Source organism: Suncus etruscus, chromosome 13, assembly GCF_024139225.1.
Source record: "Suncus etruscus isolate mSunEtr1 chromosome 13, mSunEtr1.pri.cur, whole genome shotgun sequence".
Taxonomy (NCBI): Eukaryota; Metazoa; Chordata; class Mammalia; order Eulipotyphla; family Soricidae; genus Suncus; species Suncus etruscus.
Genome location: NC_064860.1, coordinates 2,279,353 through 2,301,610, shown reverse-complemented (window position 1 = coordinate 2,301,610; position 22,258 = coordinate 2,279,353). Strand labels below are relative to the sequence as shown.

General features: G+C 47.4%; 2 protein-coding genes and 1 pseudogene across 5 annotated transcripts in view; 2 read left to right on the top strand and 1 right to left on the bottom strand.

Moving 5' to 3' along the window:
• XRCC2 (X-ray repair cross complementing 2) overlaps positions 1-22,258 on the bottom strand; it is an 813,538-nt gene that overhangs the window by 491,813 nt on the left and 299,467 nt on the right. The window lies entirely within an intron of this gene.
• The window catches only part of DPP6 (dipeptidyl peptidase like 6), a 257,968-nt gene that overhangs the window by 186,337 nt on the left and 49,373 nt on the right, over positions 1-22,258 (top strand). For all 4 annotated transcript variants that reach the window (XM_049785272.1, XM_049785270.1, XM_049785273.1 and 1 more), the window contains exons 4-6: positions 13,353-13,447; positions 16,715-16,789; positions 20,618-20,670. In XM_049785272.1, coding sequence (XP_049641229.1) covers positions 13,353-13,447; positions 16,715-16,789; positions 20,618-20,670 — 223 coding nt within the window. The remainder of the gene's footprint in view (positions 1-13,352; positions 13,448-16,714; positions 16,790-20,617; positions 20,671-22,258) is intronic.
• Positions 7,601-7,727, top strand: LOC126026491 (uncharacterized; annotated as a pseudogene).

The following is a 22,258-nucleotide window of genomic DNA, read 5'->3' as shown; positions in this document are numbered from 1 at the left end:
GGGTTCAGCCGGGTCCATGCTTTAGCCGCTGACTCTCTCCAGGCACTGAGAAGTCTCTAAGTCTGCAGTTCCTGTCTGACCCTTTGCCCGTCCCAGGCCTAAGGATGCATATGTGAGACCAGGTCCATGTCTGTCCCAGAAAATCCAGAGTCCAGACAGTGAAGGGACTGGGTGTGGAGTGAAGTGGGAAGTACCGTCCTGGCTAAACCACCCCATTCTCTCTTTTCCGTATCATCCTGCCCTGAGTTCTGACCATGACACCCTCATTTGCCCCCGTACCAGCTAAGGGTACATCACAGCCCCTCAGGGAGTACCCTGCACCAGATACCCTCTGTGTTCCCCCAAATGCTCTGCTATCCAGACTCTGCTGGGCCATCAGGACACCCTTTGACCTGGTCCCTTTCCAGCTCACCCTTGTCTCAGGAAATGTCAGAGCCTTGTCTGGGGACTTGTGCTTGTGTGTCTGGTATGGCTCCTGGCTGTCATACCCTGAGTTTGGGGTGGGACCCCAGGAGTGATGGCCAGGGCCCCCGTGTCCTGAGCTCATGGTGCCCAGAGTTAGGTTGTAGACCCCTCTAGGGTGCTGGGACCTCTAGGTGCATCCATGCTGATTGGCTGCTGCTCCCTATTGTGCCTCCTATGACCACATAAATCTGGGTCATTCGGATCTGTCCAAAGGCTGGGACCCAACAATGCAGGGGGCCCTGAGGTGCATGTGGCTCTGGGGTTCAGCCGGGTCCATGCTTTAGAACATGTGGTAGAACAAGCTCCTAACAACCATGTTGTTCTTTCTAACTTTTGTTCATAGGAATTGACAAAGAGTTTTCTTTTGCAAGATGTTGAGATCCAATACTATACTTTCCGCAATTAGCCCCAGTTTGCCCATAGGCTCCCCAGATCCCTGGGCCATTTTCCTCACCAGACTAGCTACACTGCTCTGGGCTTGTGGCTGCCCTCCCCTCCCTGACTCTTTCTGTTCCACTGCCTTCCTTCAGGCCTGTGTATTGTTTCCCCTAAGATGCTCCAAGCTCATCCCTACTGTCTTCCCCCAGCCTAGAATTGGTCATTTCTTCAATAAGCCTGGGTTTAAAAAATAAAGGTAAAATTAAGGTAATAATTCCAGTAACAATTATGGTAATAATGGTAATAGTTACAGTGATCATAGCAATAGTGATGATGCTAATAAAAAATGCTGGTAATAATTGCATCTGTTGATCTCATCGTGGTTCAGTGAAAAGACCAACCAACTCCTGATCATAGTGCTGAGACTTCAAATGGAACTTCCTTGTGCCACATTGGGTGCTGGCCTGGGACAATCTGAGAAAGATCCACTTTCTCTGCAGGATGATCCCTCTCGTAGATTGGGGGGGGGGGGGCAAAGGAAAGACATCCAAGGATGAGCCCCAGTGCTGAGTCTTGGCAAAAGTAGGAATATTCACTGGCTTCAGGGTGCTGAAGGAAATCTCTGCTCAGCACTTCTCTGAACACTAAGCTATTCCATCAGGAACATTTGTGACAATGTGTGGGAGAGAGGCAGGCTTTCTTGAATTTTTGACAATAGTTAAGTTAGTGACAGTCTATAGGGTGGTAAGGACAGTAGGGTGGCAAAGAGAACAAAGGCTATTCTGGGGATAGTGAGGAGGGAAGAGACTGTAAAGTTCTGTGCTGTTAAACCCTTTGTTGGGTGTTTGTGAATCCACGAACAGTCCCCAGAATGAGAAATTACTTCCCATCCCCTTGTCCCCTTTCGGGGGGAGACCTTGGTAATATTTCTCCGGAGCAAATAATAATCCACACAGACAAGAAGGTTAGGGTGTAAAAGATTGGGGGGGGGAGAGAGAGAGAGAGAGAGAGAGAGAGAGAGAGAGAGAGAGAGAGAGAGAGAGAGAGAGAGAGAGAGAGTCCTCTTGCAGCCTGCAACCAGCTCTCTCAAAAGGACCCCTCTCGGGGCCGGGCGGTGGCGCTGGAGGTAAGGTGCCTGCCTTGCCTGCGCTAGCCTAGGACGGACCGCGGTTCGATCCCCCGGTGTCCCATATGGTCCCCCAAGAAGCCAGGAGCAACTTCTGAGCTCATAGCCAGGAGTAACCCCTGAGCGGCACAGGGTGTGGCCCAAAAACCAAAAAAAAAAAAAAAAAAAAAGGACCCCTCTCCCCTGTCCATCAAGCTATTTATTGCCAACTCCACAGCGCCCCCACCTGGGAGGTCTAGGTGGGGCAATAGTCACAGAACAATCCTAAGGAAATACTTTTATATACAACAATTCCAAGACTAATCTTATGGAAACTTTTTCATATACTACCAGAGACCACTAGGATTCAGGCTGAAAAGCCCTGATCACAAGAACTGGGTGCTAAAAGGAAGGGAAGTGATGTGCATATACCCTTTCATGATTCCCTTTACAGAATTGCAAGTCACCATGTCTAAAAAGAAACAGGAAATAAAAAGAGAGAGGAGGAAAAGTGTCTGCCATTGAGGCAAGCTGAGGGGTGAGTGAGAAGGAGAAATTGGGCATGATCTCTGAGTGCAGAGCCAGGAATAACCTGGGCATCACGGGAATAGCCCAAAAATAAATTGAAAAAGGCAAGAGCCTGAACCCCTGCACTCTCTCTAACTCCTCTGGTCTGTATTTAAGATAGAAGAAATATTCATCCCCTAATCCCAGAGGGATCTCATGTGAGCTGTCCGATCAGACACATCCCTGAACCCATCTCGTGGGGGCATAGAGAACAGCCCCTGACATATGATCCTTCTCGCAGTAAGGAAGTAATTAATAGGGTATCTCCCAAGAAAGTGCTCAAATGTCTAGAATAGTACTCCTTCCCTTCCCAGGCCATGGCGTTCATCTTCACCTCCCGAAGACACAGAAATAGACTTTCATGGAATGAACCACTTGCTTGAGGCTCCAAAAGCACTTTGTCTGAGCTAAGCCTTGTCTTGGGTTCCAGCTGGCGACGCCTCCACCCTGCATTGCACATTTACTCGTGAAACCAGAGGCTCCTCCTCCTTCAGGCATGATGGGGATGTAGTCCAACTTGGACCGGGATGCCTAGAGAAGCTGATCCTGCAAGGCTGATCTCCACTATCCTGTATGTGGAGCCTCGGAATAGCGCCTCTTGAGTGCTGTGCAGTGGTAGGATTCCAGGACCAAAGCCAGAGAAACTCACCTGTGTGCTGAGCCAGGCCCTCGAAGCAGGTGTCCTATAGTCCATGAGGAGACAGCCAAGTCAGCCATTGGGGGGGCTTCCTGGTCACAGGTTCAATGCCCGATGACCCATAACTCCCCCCCATGTTGCTTCTGTGAACCTGTCCACGATTTCACGCTGTATCCAACTTAGCCTAGAGCCTGGATGGCACAGAGATCGTTCTAAACCAGGGATGGCGGATACGTGGCTCCCGGCCAAAATGAATGCGGCTCTTTGCCTCTTCTCATGATTTTGTATACTGTGGCTCTTTGCCGAGTTTGGATTTTGTTCTGTTGCTTCTGAGGAGGGACCTCTGAGGAGAGATCTCCGAGTGCATAGAGATCTCTCCCACCCCCAGGCTGCGTCCTCCCATCTCCCATCCCTCAGAAACAACTGCATGGGCCAGCGAGTCGGGGGAGGAACCCGTGTGTCACATGTTGGGTCCCATCTGGCCCTTAGCTCTTAGTGTGGAGGATGCAGCACACCCTCACCATCACTGCAGGATTTTGACCCTCACTCAAAATGGCAAAATGCAATATGTGTTTCATAGATTATTGTCAAAAATTAGATGCTTTTGTGAGAGTGTTTGTCTGTTTTGGCAGGTCACTGCGTGGTGTGGCTCTCTGACTCTCACAGTTTAAAATTTTGGCTCTTTGTGTCGAACTTGTTCGCCACCCCTGTTTTAAACTAAGCCCTCTGCAACTCTTTGTCTCTGCTGCCCAGGCTGCCCTCTGAAGCTCTCAAGCAAATCTAATTCTCTTAGATAATACTTCATGTCTTATTGAAGTGGTTGATTTACCCCCCACACACACTGTACCCAGCTCACCAAAAGTCCTTCTGGAGCCAAGACTACATTTCCAGCTCTGGGTCTCTCCCAGATTAGCCTGACCAGAGAGTGGGGTGCCCCTCTGAGCTGCAGCAGCAGCTGCTGCTGCTGTGCAGGGCTCATTTGTCCTGCTCATCCTGTGATGCAGTAGGGTTATGATGGTGTCCAAGTGATGTATCAGGGTGCGATGTGCCTGTGTGATGATCAGGGCTCTGATGGTATCTGAATGGTGTATTGTGCTGTGATGGTATTTGTTAGTGTATTCTGGGATGATGGTGTCCGTGTGGTGCATTGGGCTGTGATAATGTCTAGATGATACATCAGGTCTGCGGTGGTATCTTTATGGTATATCAAAGCTGTGATGGTGTCTGTATGGTGCGTGGTGTGTTGGGTGTCTGTGTGATGATTGTAGGTGACCAGAGATGCTTCTTCCCAGAGATCAGTGTTATAGCGGGGCATGTCCCTGGGCCCTTCTGTGGGAAGAGTTGGCAAATGCCACATCCATGAAGAAACAATGTCTGGAGAGACAGGATGGAAGTTGAGGTGCTGGTCTTGCCAATGGCCAACCCAGGTTAATCCTTGGCACCTTACAGGGTCCCCTGAGCCCCTGCTGGAGTGATCCCTGAGCACAGAGCCAGGAGGAAGCCTGGGGCACTGCCAGGAATGACCCAATCATACATACCCCCAAGACAAATAATGACTCCATCTCTCCCTGAAAAGCCCCACCCTTCCCCCCACCCCACCTGCATCATTCTATATTATCCTGCAGAATTCTTCATCCGACATCATCTCCCAGCCTGAGGAGCACCACTTGACGAGCCCTGTCTCCACTGCTCAGTGCCCCTGACTGGACTTTTATCTCCTTTTCAAAGGGGAAATCTGTTGCCCTCCATTTCCATGTCACTTTCGGGGGGCGGGTGAAGAGGAATGAATTGGGTCTTGTAAGGGCCTTGCTGCCTGTAGAACTCACTTCTGCCTCATTCCTTGCTTCAGCGTCGACTGGCCCTGGAACGTTCAGAGCTGTTTCTCAGTGCTGAGTTAAGGGCTTGAGCTGTGCAGAGTGAGGCACCACCAGGGAAGTTCTGCAAGATCTTTTTCGTGGCACTTTCCCCTCCTGATCTAGCTGGTGGTTCTTGGAGATCCTTCACTCTGTCCTCAGGCTCATCTTTGCATTTCCTGTAGCACCCAGGGGTGAAATGGTTCTTATCAACTCTCTTGAAGAGGTGGCTGGGATACAAGTGGAGAGCACTGTGCCTGCCCCAACTCCCTCTTTCCCCAACATCCCTATCCTCTTGGTTGAGAACACTTGGCTCGTAGGAGCCAACATGTGTTGTGTGTGGCTTTCAGCTAACAGTAAGATTGCTGTTGCTTTTTGTCTGGAACAGTGGTCCTCAAACTATGGCCCGCAGGCCACATATTGTATTTGTATCTGTTTTGTTTCTTCATTGCAAAATAAGATATATGCAGTGTGCATAAGAATTCGTTCATAAGTTTTGTTTTTACTATAGTCAGACCCTCCAGTGGTCTGAGGGACAGTGAACTGGCCCCCTGTTTAAAAAGTTTGAGGACCCCTGGTCTGGAAGATGCCTCAGGAACTTTGCCATGCTCACTGGAGGTCTGGGAACACTGAAGACTCATCCCACAAGGGACAGGTGTGCCTGGCAGAACTCACTGGGACTACAGAGGTCAGAACTAGGACTGGCACATGGGGCAAAGACAAGGGCTGAACTGTTCCTGCAGAAATCACACAGGTGGAAGTGTGATCTCCACTGAGCTCTATTCTCTTTTGCTGGCAGGGACAGGGGCACCTGGAGCAGGCAGGGGAAGCTGCCCAGAGGCTGAGGGTAAGACAGGCCCTGATGAAGGCAGGAGACCATTGAAATGAGGAGACAATCCCAGACTGCAAGGACTCTGAATGTCAGGGCTCAACTTGGTCTGACCAGGCTGTGCCTTGTCTACAGAAAAGAAACTCTGCTGAGGGGTGCTGTGAGCCCACTGAGAAGGTCCCAGGAGGGCCAAAACATGGACTAGGACAGGAGCCTGGGGCAGAAGTTCAGGGAGGACTCAGGATTTTAGCAGCGAGAGCAGATACCAGCCCTCCACTGCCACGACAAGGACAGCTGGTCTGGAGTAGATGTGGCCAGCCCTTGTGCCATGGCAATCTATGTTACTTGTGCTCACCTCACTGATCAAAGCCCAATGCTATGGAGAACATTGCCCTGAGTCCACCTGCCAACAGGACGTACTACTTTGAGACTAGGATGTGCTGTGTGCAATGGAAGTCACGTGTCTCTTTCCTTACACACAGGCGGTCTGAGTTTCAGCAATGGCAATGAGTAGGATCTCCTGAGCACTGCCAGAGCCAGGGCTATGCCTTGAATACACCTAGATGTGACCCCCCCCCCCAATCCACAAAAGAAAAGTATACATTTATGTTGACTGAATGAAACTGGCAAAATTCAGCTATAAAAATGTGAAGCAGGAGCTGGAGCAATAGTACAGCGGGGAGGGCATTTGCCTTGCACATGGCCTACCTGGGTTCTATCTCCAGCATCCAATATGGTTCCCTGAGCCTGCTGGGAGTAATTTTGGAATGCAGAGCCAGGAGTAACCCTGAGCACTGCTGGGTGTGGCCCAAAAACAAACAAAAACCTAAAGGACCATGTGTGAGTCCATCATCTCTTAGAAAATTCCAGCAGAGAGAATTTGACTGACAGTATGGTCAAGGACATAAAGAAAATAAGCACCAAAAGGGGTTATTTAATGCAAATGAAAAATACGAGATGCAGCAGCTTACAGCTAAAAAGCACATTCTTCTTCATAAACTTTCCCTAAGATAAACCATGTACCAGGTCCAAAGGTAGCCTCAGTAAATTTCAAATAATTAATTATATTAAATTAAAAATTTAAAGAATAGTGTAAGTTTTTCTACAGTAGACAAAGTACAAGTCCATAAAAAGCAAAAAAAAAAAAAAGAGATAAGTCTATTTTCCTTACATTTGCAAATTAAAATTAGTAAAAAAAAATCATATATTGAAAAAGACATTGTGGCAGAAACTCCAACTGTGCAAAATGAAATAATAATTAAAATGCTGCCCATTAAAACTTGTTGGTTCAAGCAAAGAAATAATTAAAGACACTTGTGGACCCCGTTGTCATTATATTAAAGAAGAAGCTGTCAAACTTAAGGTTAGCATAGGCAATAACAGAACAGAAATGAAGAATTAGAAAGTAAAGAGAGGAGGCCGGCGAGGTGGCGCTAGAGGTAAGGTGTCTGCCTTGCAAGCGCTAGCCAAGGAAGGACTGCAGTTCAATCCCCCGGTGTCCCATATGGTTCCCCCAAGCCAGGGACGATTTCTGAGCCGTTATCCAGGAGTAACCCCTGAGCATCAAACGGGTGTGGCCCGAAAAAACAAAAATAAAAGAAAGTTAAGAGAGAATTCACAAAGCCAAAAGTCATTATTTGTAAAGGCCAAGTCAATTAGATATTTTTGTGTATAGATGATAATAAATGTCTAGAGAAAGTACAAATAAAAATAGTTTAGATGAAGAGAGAAAGGTTGAAATGTCATAGAGACTAAGAATTAAACACATACTTACCTGGCAGGGAAGATACCATAATCACAAAGGTGGTTTCCCCAGGGCAAGGCTTATCCAGTGCACTCCAGATGTGCTGACCCCTGCGATTTCCCCAAATGTGGGAAACTCGACAAAAAAAAAGAATTAAACACATTGGTGTTGGAGAGATAGTACAGCGGGTAGGGTGCATGCCGAAGTCCAATTCATAGGGTCCCCAAGTCCTGCCAGAAGTGACCCCTGAGTGCAGGGCCATAAGTAAGCCCTGTGTCCCACCAGGTGTGACCCCAAAACAACCACAAAATCCATCCTCAAAAGCCACAGAATAAAAATGCGGGGAAATAACAATCCAATGAATAACTTTACAATTATTGTTAGAAACCACAGCATCCAATGAGAATAGAATTCTAAATCCTTATGTATGGAAAAAATCACAATTGAAAATTTACATAAGAGAAAATATTCTTCAAAGAATAAAGGCATTTTCAGATAGAACTGAGCTGAAATGATTGTTTGCCAGTAGGTTTATTCAACCAGAATTTCTAAAGGAAATTCTTTCTGAAAACTACACAATGAAAGAATCAATTCTTAGATAGGGAATGAAAGTATCAGAAATGGGAAGCAGTGGGGGAAAGTGAGGGGCATTTTTCTCTTTGATTTCCATGCGTATAATTAGAGTTGTTTGGAGGCTATGACACACCAAACCATACACCAATGTTGTACAAACAATAGTCTGGCAGTGGGCACATGGGCACAGACTTTTGCAGCTGGATGGATTTTCTGAGGTGCTTTTTGAGCATTGAGGATGCTCCAGACTGTGAAAAGATAAAAGTTTACCTTGTAATTTAGAAACCAACTCCCCCCTCCCAAAAAAATACAATGAAATGCAGTCATAATATACATCAAGAAAGCGGAAGGTTGGAAGCAGGACATGGAAAACATGTGGAATAAGCTGAGCTGAAGCAATGAACCTACAAAATGTGCAGATGGTCAGTTTACTGACATAGACCCCCCCCCCATTCCGTGCCTTAAAAACTCCACCAGACATTCTAAAAGACTTAAACCATGCACTGAGTAGCCTTTCACTCAATTAATTCAAATGTTAAAAATCATTTAAAAAATAGGAGTGCTGAGCTCACTTCACATATTTGGAAATTAAAGTGTTTTATTTTAGTTGTGTGAGTCATTCTTGATGGTGTTCAGGGCTTACTCCTGGTTCTACATGCAGGGATCATTCCCGGTGGGGTGCTGGAAATCAAACCCTCATTGTCCACGAGCAAGGGAAATGTCTTCCTGTGGGTGTACCTATTTAAGACCCTAGACCCACCCATTTCTGGGAGGGGTCTTGGGAACTGGATAGTAGGTGTAACCTTACCTGCTAGACCCTCCCATTCCTGGGAGGGGTCTGGGAAATGTTATATAAGGCTTGGACCAAAGGAATTCGGGCCTTTTTGGCTTTTTGCCCTTTTGGCTCCTTGCCCTTTCTGCGCTGCTGTGCACTCTGGCTTCTGGGTTTCTGTGTTCTGGTCTTTGACCAGCATGGAGCCCAAAGGGAAGATGGCTAACAGGAAATAAGATGCAGGGCTAGCAAAATATTGCTGTGCTTGAAAGGTTATGAATAGGCCACACACATGTGGTGGCTAGGGCTTGAATAAAGTTGCTTCCTGACGCCTGTGAGTGAGTCTTGATTACGCCGATTACCTGGGCCTGGAATCCGCCAGCTGGATGGGGATGAAGCCACGTGGCTGGGGCCTAAGCACAAAGGCCTCCATCCACCGCCATCCAGTCCCTTCGTTAATTATTTAATGCAACATCTGGCGCTCCGAACTTTGACCTGAATCCTGGACCCAGCAAAACAGCAAAAATGGTGAGATTTCTGCTCTTCTGTTTCATTTTGGCTCTTTTCAAATGCAGTCAGCCCAAAGGGTTTGGCCACGTGAAGCCATGTTCAAAGATGGCCGTTACCCCTTCTAGGGTAAAAAGGGCAATTAAAACTGGAGAGGTGGAAGCTTGCATCACCTCCAGCCCAGGCCCAGGCCCAAAACTGAAACTTTGTTACAAGAAACAAAAACCTCGGCCTCTACAAAAACTTATTAAAAGTCTAAATTGGAAACGGAGGAGAAAAAAGACTATATTTAAAGTGGACTGATTTTCTGATAACAACCTTCAGCTTGAATTTGGATTTCGGCTTTGGAAATTTCGGACTGAACTTTTAGTTTAAATAACTTTGAACTTTGAACATCCAAAAGCCCCTGCAAAAAAGCTGTGGCCAAAAACTGGCTTGCTAAGTGCTGCCCTGAGGGGAAAAGCGGCGAAAGGTTATCAGCCCAGAAGCAAAAACGCCTCAGCTCAGCTTTGCTCCGCGGCAAGCCTGAAAACCTGCAACCTCATGGTCTACAGAACCGTCTACGGGGCCTGAAACTATGAAAGGAAGCCACGTGGTGAGATCAGCGTGGAACAAACCAACATCTGAACTTTAAAAGTTTACAGAAGCCACGTGGTGAGATCAGCGTGGGACAAACCAGCATCTAAACTCTAAAAATTTACAAAAGCCACATGGTGAAATCAACGTGGTGAGATCAGCGTGAAACAAATTAATCATTTAAACTATGATTTTAGGTGTAGAAACTAAGCAGATAGTCATATATTTCACTCATAGTTGGTGATGGGATAAATTTTAGTTAGTTAGTGGTTAAAAAATAAAAAAGGAAGGTAATACAGTTTAACATCTAATTTCTAACCACCTGCATCTTTGTCTTAGTCATTTTCTTTATGATTTAAATGTGTTTTGTTATCTTTCAAAGTTAATATTTTCAATTGCAAAATGTTTTACTGTGTATTTTAATGTACTTAGCCTGTTTTTAAAATGTATGTTATGCATGTATGCTGCAGTACTTGTGTATAAAAAAGGTATAGGAACAATGAAGTTCCCCCAATATAGTTTAAAAGTATAGGAACATAAAAGTTCCAAAATAGTGCTTGGTAAAAAAGCATTAATAGAGTTTTAGTTTACAGGTGTAAAGTATATTTTGCAAAAATATGTTTTTAAAAAGGGCTGGTATATTAATTTTCACTCTATTATGTTGGTGCATAAAAATATTAAGAAAAGGAGGAAATGTGGGTGTACCTATTTAAGACCCTAGACCCACCCATTTCTGGGAGGGGTCTTGGGAACCGGATAGTAGGTGTAACCTTACCTGCTAGACCCTCCCATTCCTGGGAGGGGTCTGGGAAATGTTATATAAGGCTTGAACCAAGGGAATTCGGCCCTTTTGGCTTTTTGCCCTTTTGGCTCTTTGCCCTTTCTGCGCTGCTGTGCGCTCTGGCTTCTGGGTTTCTGTGTTCTGGTCTTTGACCAGCATGGAGCCCAAAGGGAAGATGGCTAACAGGAAATAAGATGCAGGGCTAGCAAAATATTGCGGTGCTTGAAAGGTTATGAATAGGCCACACACACGTGGTGGCTAGGGCGTGAATAAAGATGATTCTTCCTGACGCCTGACTGTGAGTGAGTGATTTCACCTGGGCCTGGGACTCGCCGACTGCATAAAGGTTGCAGAGCCACGTGGACTGAAATGGCATCCTCCACCATCCAGCCCCATCGTTAATTATTTAATACAACATCTTCCCTACTCTTCTATCTCTCCAGCCCCATGAAAGTATCCTAATGACTGGGCCTAGCAGATACCATAGGAAAAAACAGAAATGGTTTTAACTGTATCCCAGGGCCATTCATGGTTCAAATGTGTGAGACACATCCTTTGTAGAGTCACTACAGTTGTCCAGTGGGTTATTGCTATTATCTACAAGGTTGCCAAGCTTCTAATACACTGCAAGTCCAGGAAGCCTTGGAGAAGGACAAAGGAAAATGACATCACATGAACCCCCTCCACAGTATTTGTCCCTTCCAGCTGACTGTGGTGTGGCCTGTGCTCGCCTCTCTGCTGCCTTTTGCAGCTGGCTGAATTTCCTGAGATGTTTGTTGAGCTTCAAGGGCCCAAAGCTGCCAGGGCTGTAGAGCTGCCTGTGGGGCCCAACTGCTTGGGGGGCCAAGAGCCTGCCTAAGACTAATAGAGAAAGATCATAGAGAGCGGGATAGAAACTAACTATACTGAGGCCTGCTACCACCACCACATGGGGGGGCGCTGAGAGGGAGAGAGAGAGAGAGAGAGAGAGAGAGATTCACTAACCAAAGGTGGCCGTGGGAGAACCTGTAGTCCCGGGTTCAATAGACAGAGATAGAGGGATAGATAAAAAGCAGGCAGCATCTCACCAATGCTGTATCTCCAGCCACCCCACCAACCTGGCAGGCTCTGCTCTAGTCACTATCCTTGTCCCCCACACCACCCCTGCAACAGTTCAAGTTTCTCCTTTTATATCCAGCATGACAAGTGGGCATGTCCAGGTACATGTCCAGGTTCAACTGTCATCACATCAACAACAGCCAGCGTCCACCGAAGAGAAATTTAGGTTTGAAGAGTTTTTTGAGAAAATGTGGGAAACTAAGTCAAAGCTCTCAGCTTCCACTTCAACAAACTGAGGAGAAACAGGAAGCCTAGGAGGACAACGGGAAATGACATTACATAAACCCCCTCCACGGTATTCGTCCCTTCCAGCTGACTGTGGTGTGACCTGTGCTCGCCTCTCTGCTGCCTCTGTATTACATGCCACTTGGGAAGGGGTCAATACCCATCTAACTGCCCACCTTTGCTCACCTGGCATCTGCCTCACCACCTGCCCTGTGCTCACCTTACAGAATTGTTTGTTGCTTGGGAACGTGGGTCCTTACAAGTGGCTTACTACTCTCTCTTTTTGCTCATAGCCCAGGGGGTGTTGGAACTTGGATTGGACTCACTTAAGACTGTCGTGTTGTGTGGACAGTTCATGCCCTGGGTAGCAGCATGGCCCTTTCCACCAGGAGAAGCCAAAAAAAGTCTTGAGGGGGAAACAAAGCCATATCTGCATACTCTGGAAGGACTGTACCCAGGTTTTCTCTCTGGAATTTCTCTCCAGAATCTCAGACCTGAGAAATCTCTTCCAGATCAACTGCCTTCCACTGTTCTCAGTAGCAGCATTCTTGAGCTATTAGCTTACCCATCTTGTTCCTAGCCCAGAAAGCTCTAGAATTCTCTAAACATGGTGGGAGTGCCCTTTGGAACAGTGTCTGGAGGAGCAGAATAAGATTTATTGAGATTCACTGGAATTTATGCTAAGAAGAGCAGAATCAGAGCCAGAGAGATGGCATGGAGACAGGGCGTTTGCCTTGTATGGAGAAGGACGGTGGTTTGAATTCCGGCATCCCCTATGGTCCCCCGAGCTTGCCAGGAGTGATTTCTGAGGGTAGAGCCAGGAGTAATCCCTGAGTGCTGCTGGGTGTAACCTGCCCCCCCCCAAAAAAAGAAAAACAGAATAATTTCACCTTATTCTATTCAATTATTTTGCTTTACCCTTTGATAAAGTTCATGATCCCTTTCTTATCTTTCTTTTCAGAAAAAGTCCATTGTTGGGGAGCAGTGGCATAAGCAGTAAGGCATCTGCCTTGTGCATGCTAGCCTAGGATGGATCCTGCTTCTATCCCCTGGCATCTCATATGGTCCCCCAAGCCAGGAGTGACTTCTGAGCACATAGCCAGGAGTAACCCCTGAGCATCACCGAGTGTAGCCCAAAAACCAAAAAAAGAAAAAAGAAAGAAAAAGTTTATTATTTTATTGTAAGCAGAGGTTGGGGGAGTGCCTTGATGCTGTGTTTCTATTTTCTTTCCTCTCTTGTAGACAAAGAATTCATCTACCAGGAGCTGAAAGGGGACGTGTTACTCCACAATGTGGAAACAAACATCTCTACTGTGTTAATAGAAGGCAAAAGAATTGTAAGTCTCTCTTTAATGACCGGAGTCATATCAGTTTCCCTTCGTTCGGACCAGTAAAGCAGAAAATGACTTCAGGTCTCGACTTTTCCTAGAGCCCAGCCAAAGCAATAAGCTTGTAAAGATATGGGCTGAGCAATTGAAGATAATGTAAAATTGGAGCCACACTAATTTAATAAGTGGAAGCGTCCTTTTCCGGAGCATCCGAGAAATTTCTTGGCAGGTGATGGGGACAAGTGTTGCATATCATGTATAATTGAAAGGTAAAGTCCTGAGGCTTTACACAGTGGCAGAACAATTGCAATAATGCATAGGAGACTTCAGGAGGACTTGCTCGAGCTTGTTCTCAAATCCACTCATCCCCAGAAGCTTGCGCTGAGAATACTAATTCCCCTAATGACATTAAATGATGCTTCAGCTTCAACGAGCTCGGAGTTGATAGTGGGTTAGGACCCAGCAAAGCTGTTTCCCTAGAGCTAAATGACAATCAGGTTTCAAGTTCACACACAGTTTACGATCCTTGCTAATCACGAAAAAAATCATTAAAAAAAGAAAAAGGAAAAAGAATGGACTTCGTTTCTGGATGTTTGTGTTATTGTTGACCGTCTCTGTCTTCAGCTGTAGTTATCCCATAGCCTGGAGCAGCCAACAAGGCCTCTGAAGACAAATCAGATGATAGTCTACAAGGCTCTGAGCCCTGGCAGTGCAGGGGCCTATAAACAGGGCCGGGGTTGGGAGAGACAGGCAGCCCCTCTCACAGCTCACAGAAGACCCAGCGCCCAGAGTGGGGGGTGGGAGGTTCTTTTGCCCATCACCGGCATTGGACTTAGGACTAGCTCATCCTCAAAGCTGTATGCCTGGGCCTAGACACACTGCCTGACTCTCTTTTGCCTGCCTCAGAGTATTTTACTATGTATGTAAGGGCTTTTCTTCATTTCCCGTAGCAGAAAGGAACATTTTCCTTTAAAGCAGTTACTTCTTTTTTTTTCTTTGTTTTTTTTTGGGGGGGGGCACACCCGGCGGTGCTCAGGGGTTACTCCTGGCTGTCTGCTCCGAAATAGCTCCTGGCAGGCACGGGGGACCCTATGGGACACCGGGATTCGAACCAACTACCTTAGGTCCTGGATCGGCTGCTTGCAAGGCAAACACCGCTGTGCTATCTCTCCGGGCCCAAGCAGTTGCTTCTTAATGGCTATTAGCGCATAAGAGCTGCTTGCTAGAGGGTGGAGCCTACGGGGGGGGGGGGGGGGTCCCCAAACCGCAGATGGATACATTCAGTAGTGCCCTGAGAGGGAAGACCCACAGGAAGGCATGTAACTCGAAGTATGGAAGTCTAGAGACCAGTTGGGATAGAATGACCGTAATGGAGCCCCTCTACCACTACCACTACTACCCCCACACGCCCTCTTTACAGACATGAATCTGCCAATGAGGTTTACAGAACCTTCTCTCTTCTCTCTCCTCTCTCTCCCTATCTTGGTCCCTCCTCTCTTTCCTTTCCTCCTCTCCCTCTCTCCTCTTTCTTTTAAAAAGGATTTAACACATGTTCCTGGTTCCATTTTGCTGACTTCAATTAAATAGATTTCCCGGGGGGGAATAATTCTTCTAGAAACCTAGCTGCCTCTCTCCAATCCTTTTCAAACATAAAGCAAAAATCCTCAGAAGGAGCCGTGTTGAGCCCTGACTGGAGCAGAGATAGTTGGCACTGGAGCGAGCTTTGGTGATTTCACCCCCGCATCCCTACCTGCAGGCTCGCAGCTCTAGAGTCCCAGTCAGGCCAGATTGTTGGGATGCCCTGACCATTTAGCTGTCTGTGCCCTTCATCTTAATGAGATCATAGCCACCAAGAAGCCATAAGTGGATGTGCTCGTTTCTTGGAACAGTCCATGGCCCCAGGTTCACAGAAGCAATTTGGCAGTGCCTTAAAGATTAGTAACAATATTCATAACTCAGGATTTTTTGAGGAAGGAAGAAAGGGGAAGGAAGAGAAAGAAACTATTTGAAATAGAGACATAGGAGAATGCATGCCAGCATGGCTTTAAAATCACAGACATATTACCTCTAGAACCACGGCCATGGCCTCCCAGAATCTAATGAATAAGTGCAGAGAAAGACAGTTTCCATTTATGCATTAGGTAATAGTTATCGCATTATCTGCAAAGGCTGGCTATGTCCGAGGAACAGAGAATAGTTCACCCTAATTTCAGGGGTGAAATTAGGAGTATTAATTTCCAGCATGGCAAGCTCCATAGTTGCTATCGCAATGCCATTTGCTCAATAACTTTAATCAGATTTTAAAAACCTCAGCCTGGTATTTCAGAGAGATTATCCTGCCTTCAGCAGTGAATTTCGAAGAGCCAGTGAGGGTCTCAGGAAGCACCTGAAAATTGGACCTTGAAGCTGCTCTGTGGTTCTGCTGAGTCAAACCCTCTCTGTCTCTGTCTCTCTGTCCCTGTCTCTCTCCGTCCCTTCCTCCCTCCCTTTCTAATTCACTGTCTTTAATTACTTGTTTGAATCCCCGAATTTACATTTTAATAAAGTCTTTTTGTTTCTCTCATTTATCTTTCTCTTTGATTTTTATATAAAAACCAGACTAGAGCTTTGGGCTTTAATCTCAATTAATTAATTATCTCAAACTAATGGATTCCAATTCCTCCCGGGAATGGCTGAAGGTGCCAATCAGTGCTGGGGCTTTTCCGGAGTCAGGGCAGGGCAAGCAAATGGTGCTGGGGGGGTGGGGGGCCTGCAACACGACACCACTGCTGTCCCTCCTTTCCAGCATCTTCACTTTCAACTGCTGGGGGTCACCCCACTTGCAGGAAGAAGCCATTTCCAGATCTCATTCTAAGGTACCCCAGAACACCACTGAGGTGAGACCCAGGAAACAGAGTCCCCATGCACATGCCCAATGGCTCCTGGACATGTGGACCCTCTGGCCTCCCTCTCACAGCCTCCAGTGCCTGGTGCCCCCCTCCAGAACTGCAGTTGGGGCAGAGGGCAGGAGCAGGAAAGCTGACCACTGCTTCTCCAAAAGCAGGGCCATTCCAGCAGGAGCTGGAGTGTGGTCTGTGCCCTCGAGAGCATGTTTCTCCCCAAAGGTCGTCCTCCCCACCACCCCTAAATGCTGTACCTGCACAATCCAAGCAAAGAAATGGGCGCGAAAGGAGCTGTGGGCATCAGATGGAGTCTTGCGCGAGCAGGACGGCTGCTGGGAAGTGCCAAGTCTGGGCCCTACCAGGGCCCTTCTCAATCTCTGCCTTATCCTTTCAGGAATCCCTGCGTGCCCTGCGCTATGCCATCTCCCCAGACCGCGAGTATGCCCTGTTCTCCTACAGCGAGGAGCCGGTGAGTGTCGAGTGTCCTAATGGTCAGGTGCTCTCTCGGGGCCTGTCTCTCCTGCCCTGCCCAGCTCAAATGCAGAGGCCCCAAGAGCCTGCAGAGGGATTCTGGAAACTTCTCTGTTCCACACTGCCACCTAGGTCCATTCGGGCATAGACACCTCTTTGATAGAACAAAAACATTCCTAGTGATTGGGAGGGAAGGTCCCTTTGCTGGACTTGGGGGAGAGTGAAAATCGTCCTTATTTATAGAGTTGTATGTATTTAATTATTTGGGTTTGGGACCATACCCAGCAGTGCACAGAGCTTGCTCCTAGGTCTGTGCTCTGGGATCACTCTTCACGGTGCTCAAGGAACCATAGGGGGTGCCCAGGATCAAACCCAGGTTAGCTGCATACAAAGCGTGCACCCTCCCTCCTACCCCTCTTTGTAGAGATTTAGCCTATTTTTTGCATTTGTGTCTTCCACGCCATAAATTTAAGAGCATAAGCTGCCTCATTCTCCCCAAACTGAAGCTCCTTATTATTTGCTGCCTGTTGGTGGGTGGTAGATGGGAATTAAACGACCATTTTAATTACAGAAATGGCTATTTTTAGCACTTCTTTTCTTCGTCTTCCATAAAATTGTACCAGAATTCCTTCTAAAATCTCATTCAGGACTGAAGTGACAGCCGAGAATTGGGACATTTTTTTTTACCCCTTAATATGCTTATATTAAAAAAAAATTCATTTTGGCTCTTTAATTTTAAATGAGCTCGAAGGTGAAATTTATTTTATAAGTGAAGCAGATGTTCAGCTCGAAGAGATTAGCAACATTAGCAATGTGCATTGGCAGGACTTTAATCTCTGGCAAATAACAACCAGAATCCTGGTGCCTTGCAGCCCTCTGAGGTGTTCCCTAGGGCTTGGGCTGGTCCTTTCCTGTTGTTTTCTACGCAGAGCCAGCCTGTGTGTTTCCAGAAACTTCTCAGCAGGGGCCAGTGATATTGTGAGCCCAGTAGACCGGAGAGAGTGCCTGAGAGGCAGGTTACTCTTGGGCCATTTCAGTGACCCTGGTTTATTCTGGAGCATATGCCAGGCCCATCCACACGCCTTTCCAGTCCTAGAGAACAGTTAATCCCATAAAAGTTGGAATATGGAAAATACTCTGCAATCCCTGTTCATTGATCATGCCATACTTATGATTGGCAATATGTGCCCATTTATATCAACTTACTTCCTCTCAAAGACCACCCTTCCCTAAAGATCCAGTATCCTTCATTTGGCTTTATGTGTTTTTTTATATACATAACTTTCTATCGTTTGTCATGGACAGTTTCCAAAGGGCTCTTGAAACCATAATTAACCCTTTAGAGAACAGGGTTTTTTTTGTTTGTTTGTTTAACTAGAACACTGATTCTACCAGCAAAACTATGCTGATCAGGGCACGATGCCTTTAAACATTCTGTAACTGAAACTGCCACATTGTGAAATTCTGCTGTCCCTCTGACAATGAGAAGAATTACTAGGAAAAAAACTCTTTGGGAAGGGGACAATAAAATTTTAAATGCATTATCATAGAGAGCTGGCAAGGGATAATCCCTGAGCACAGAGCCAGGAGTCAGCCCTAAGTACCAGCAGGGACCCAAAAATCCATGTAAAATTAAGTCAAATAAAAATATAAAAGAGCACTGTTGATGAGGAAAAATTTCATTGCAGTGCTTGAAGTAATTCACTGAAAACAAAGGGCAGCTGGATTCATTCTGATCTGAATAAAACCTTGTCAGAAATCTGGTCTAAACAGCGCCCTAGTCACTCACAGTGGAGATGTCATGTCATCTGACGCTTGTGTGTGTAACCATCGGTCTGTCTTCCTATATGTGTGACTCTAACCCCAAATCTAATGCTGACGTGAGCTTCCCCTCACAGGCTCTGTGAGGATGGTGTGTGCAGAAGTGAGCATATCCCTCAGGCTGGGGCTGGGCATTGGGCATTGGCTTGGGCTCCCCTGAGGTCTAGACTGGGGCTGCTGCTGACACTAATAGCATTCAGTTGCATGAGGGCAAGGCAGCACAGCAACTAGTCTGGCCATGAGACCAGCTGAATCTCAAGCAAGGTGGCCAGAGAGTGTCCGCACATGCCCATGGTTCAGTCCGTGAGACACTTGCTCTTTCCCTGTGCTGTTTCCCTTTGCTCTGTCCCTATGAGGGATAGACATTTAAGGGCCTGGGCTCTCTTGGGCAGCAAGTTCCAGGGAAGGGGCAGCCACACTAGAGGCCGCCTCCAATTCCTGCCTCAGAGCCAGAGTGCAAAGTGGTCGCTCGTACTTATCCACACAGACGCTCCTGCCGGCAGCTCCAAAGACAGGACGTAAGCCAGAGTCAGAATAGCAGGGAAGGGGTTTGAGCTCTGCTTGCTCCCTGGCACGCCGTATGGTTTCTGGAGCAATCCCTGAGCACAGTGCCAGTAGCTAGCCCTGACCCAAACACAAGCAAAGGTAAAAGACAGGGCGCATTCATCCTGATGGGACACAAGTCTTAGACAGAATGGCAGAGGGTACCGGGGGTCCTGGGGATCCTGCAGGTTGGGAGACAAAGCTCCGCAGCTTCTAACAGTGGGGGCTGAGGGGGCCAGGCCTGGGCTGTTGACCAGCCACTTGGGCAGTCCGAGGTGATATCACTCGGCAGCTTCCTGGCATGCGCTGTGACTACACCGCAAATACTTCCTGCTGCCTCCCAGCATGCTCAGAGCCTGGGGATGTTGGAGGATCCAGGTCTTAGATGGGGGGCTGGGGTGAGGAGCTAGCTCCTCCTTAAACTGACACCCCCCCCATCAGTGCCAACACTGCTGGAGTTGGGAGTGTGTCCTGGCTCCCACAGATCCTGCCCTAAGAGCTTTATTCTTGGTTTAGACGTGTTGTATTTGTGGGGGCACACACTAAGTTACACCTGGGATTCAGGGGTTACTCATGGCTCTGGGCTCAAAAACCTCACCTGTCAGGTTCAGGGGACCATATGGGATGCTGGGTATTGAACCTGAGTCAGCTCTGTGCATAGCAAATATCCTCCCTACTGTGCTGCCACTTGCCCCCAGTCCCAGTTTGAAGTAACCCTCTTTTGGATGCATTTATTTCTCAATACAAGTTTTAAGTGTACATGCCTTGGGCTAAGCCTCATGCTGGTTATATCTGCCTCAATGAAAAGGGCACTTCAGGATTTTAATCTGACCAATTAGTAGAAAATACGTCTACTTCCATCTTCAGCTCTGAAAATTCCCTACTTTTTTTTTTTTATGTTACCGCTGTTTCTTCCACTGTGTTGACATGCACCCCACAGATCCCCTTTATTTGACCTGTATTTTCAGAAATCAAGCGTCATCTTTTTTTCCTTTCTACAATTTTGTTTGTTTGGGGGCCACACCTGACTGACAGTGCTGAGGGCTATCTGCCGGATCTGCACTCAGGGATGATTCCTGGCAGTGCTCAGGGGATGGACGCAGGGGGCTGAACCTGAGTTGGCTGCATCTAAGCCAGGCAGCTGTTGCTCCTGGCTGGGAGTTCCTGTTGAAGTGCTGCTCTGCCCTGGGGACTCTGGCAATGCCTGTCTCTGGCCATGGTGACCTGCCACACCCCATAGGCCGCCTGGTCAAATCACAACTAGAAACCATGGTTATGACCTCAAAGCCCTGAAACAAATGAGGGGAAAAATGGAATACCCAGCCCTGCCAAACAGCCTCCAATAAATCAAAGACACTGCAGACCACTTGGGCCAGATATTTGGGGGGGTACTAGGAAAATGGCAGCAGCTGTCTTCAGCTCACCATTTCACCTTTCCTTCCTTCCCTTCCATCTGTTCCAGATCTACCAGCATTCCTACACTGGATACTACGTCCTGAGCAAGATCCCTCATGGGTAAGATGGTTCTGTTCTTTTCTTCCCTCAGAAATGGCCAAGCATGTACAGTGCTGTCCAAGTCGTTGTTCTTTATTATTGTTGTTTGTTTCATTTTTGAGCCACACCTGGCAATGCTCAGGGGTCATTCCTGGTTCTGGAGATGCAAGGGATCAAACATGGGTTGGCTGCCTGCAAGACCAGGGCTGTTCCTACTGTCCTATTGCTCAGCCCTATTTGAGACTTTGTCAACCACAAGATTAGTGGTTGATGTCTGTAGTATATGAAAAAGTTTCCATAAGATTATTCTTGGAATTGTTGTATATAAAAATATTTCCTTAGGATTGTTCTGTGACTATTGCCCCACCTAGCCCTTCCAGTTGGGGCGCTGTGGAGTTGGCAATAAATAGCTTGATGGAGAGGGGAGAGGGGTCCTTTTGCGAAAGCTGCAGGCTGCAGGAGGATTCTCTGGCTCTCTTTGCCCAATCTTTTACACCCTATTCTTCTTGTCTGTGTGGATTATTATTTGCTGCGGATAAATATTACCAAGGTCTCCCCCCGAAAGGGGACAAGGGGATGGGAAGTAATTTCTCATTCTGGGGACTGTTCTTGGATTCACAAATACCCAACAAAGGAGTTGACAGCACAGATAATTTACAGATGTCAAGGGTCTTAGGGCATACACTGTGCTGGGATGCTGGACCTTACCTTGGTACCACAGGGCATCAAGGCCACAGCACTGCAGAGTCCAGTGCTTCTAGGGCAGCTGACCCTGCTGCAGCCCCATCGCCTCCCACTGTGGCCATCTCCATGTCCTACACACCCATACTTGTCCTCAGCAGCAATCCAGGACAGTTTTCCAGTGCTGAGTTCATCCTATCTCAGGCTTGCCAGAGGGCACCCATTCTGTCTGTGAGGAAATAGCTTTCAGCTTTCAGAGCTGGACAGGCATGACCCAGCTTGGCCATCCACTTCCAGCGCCCACTACCAAGCACTCAGAGCTCATTCCAAGCCCAGAGGCCAGTGGTGTGAGTGAGTCACCTACTCAGTGAGGTCTCAGCAAGGAGATCAGAGCTGACTTTTTTGGGGGGGCCAGGTTGGGCCACACCCCATCATGCTCAGGGGTTACTCCTGACTATGCACTCAGAAATCGCACCTGGCTTGGGGGATCATATGGGATGCCAGGGGATCGAGCTGCAGTCGGTCCTAGGCTAGCCTGCGCAAGGCCTTACCACTTGTACAACTGCTCCGGCCCCAGAGCTGGCTTTTTATTGTTTTCATTTTCATTCCTCCCTCCCACTCCTCCATATTCCCCCATGTTCCCAGGTTGGAGAAAGGTGGAGGCTTGGAAGAAGGCCTGCCAATAGGATTACTCTGTGCACCAGAGGGCGGGCGCTCTCACATCTTCATTTTCTCAAACACATTTGAACAGCAGCAGGACCTGGAGAAGCATTGTTCCCCAGGAAAGCATTAACCCCCCATGGCCATGTGGGGCCACTGGCTACATGCCGAGGAACAACATGGCCTAGAACCGGAAAACAGATGGATGAAATTATTTCATTTGGACTCTTCAGACACATGAACCTTGAATGTCTCAATGTCATGAGTG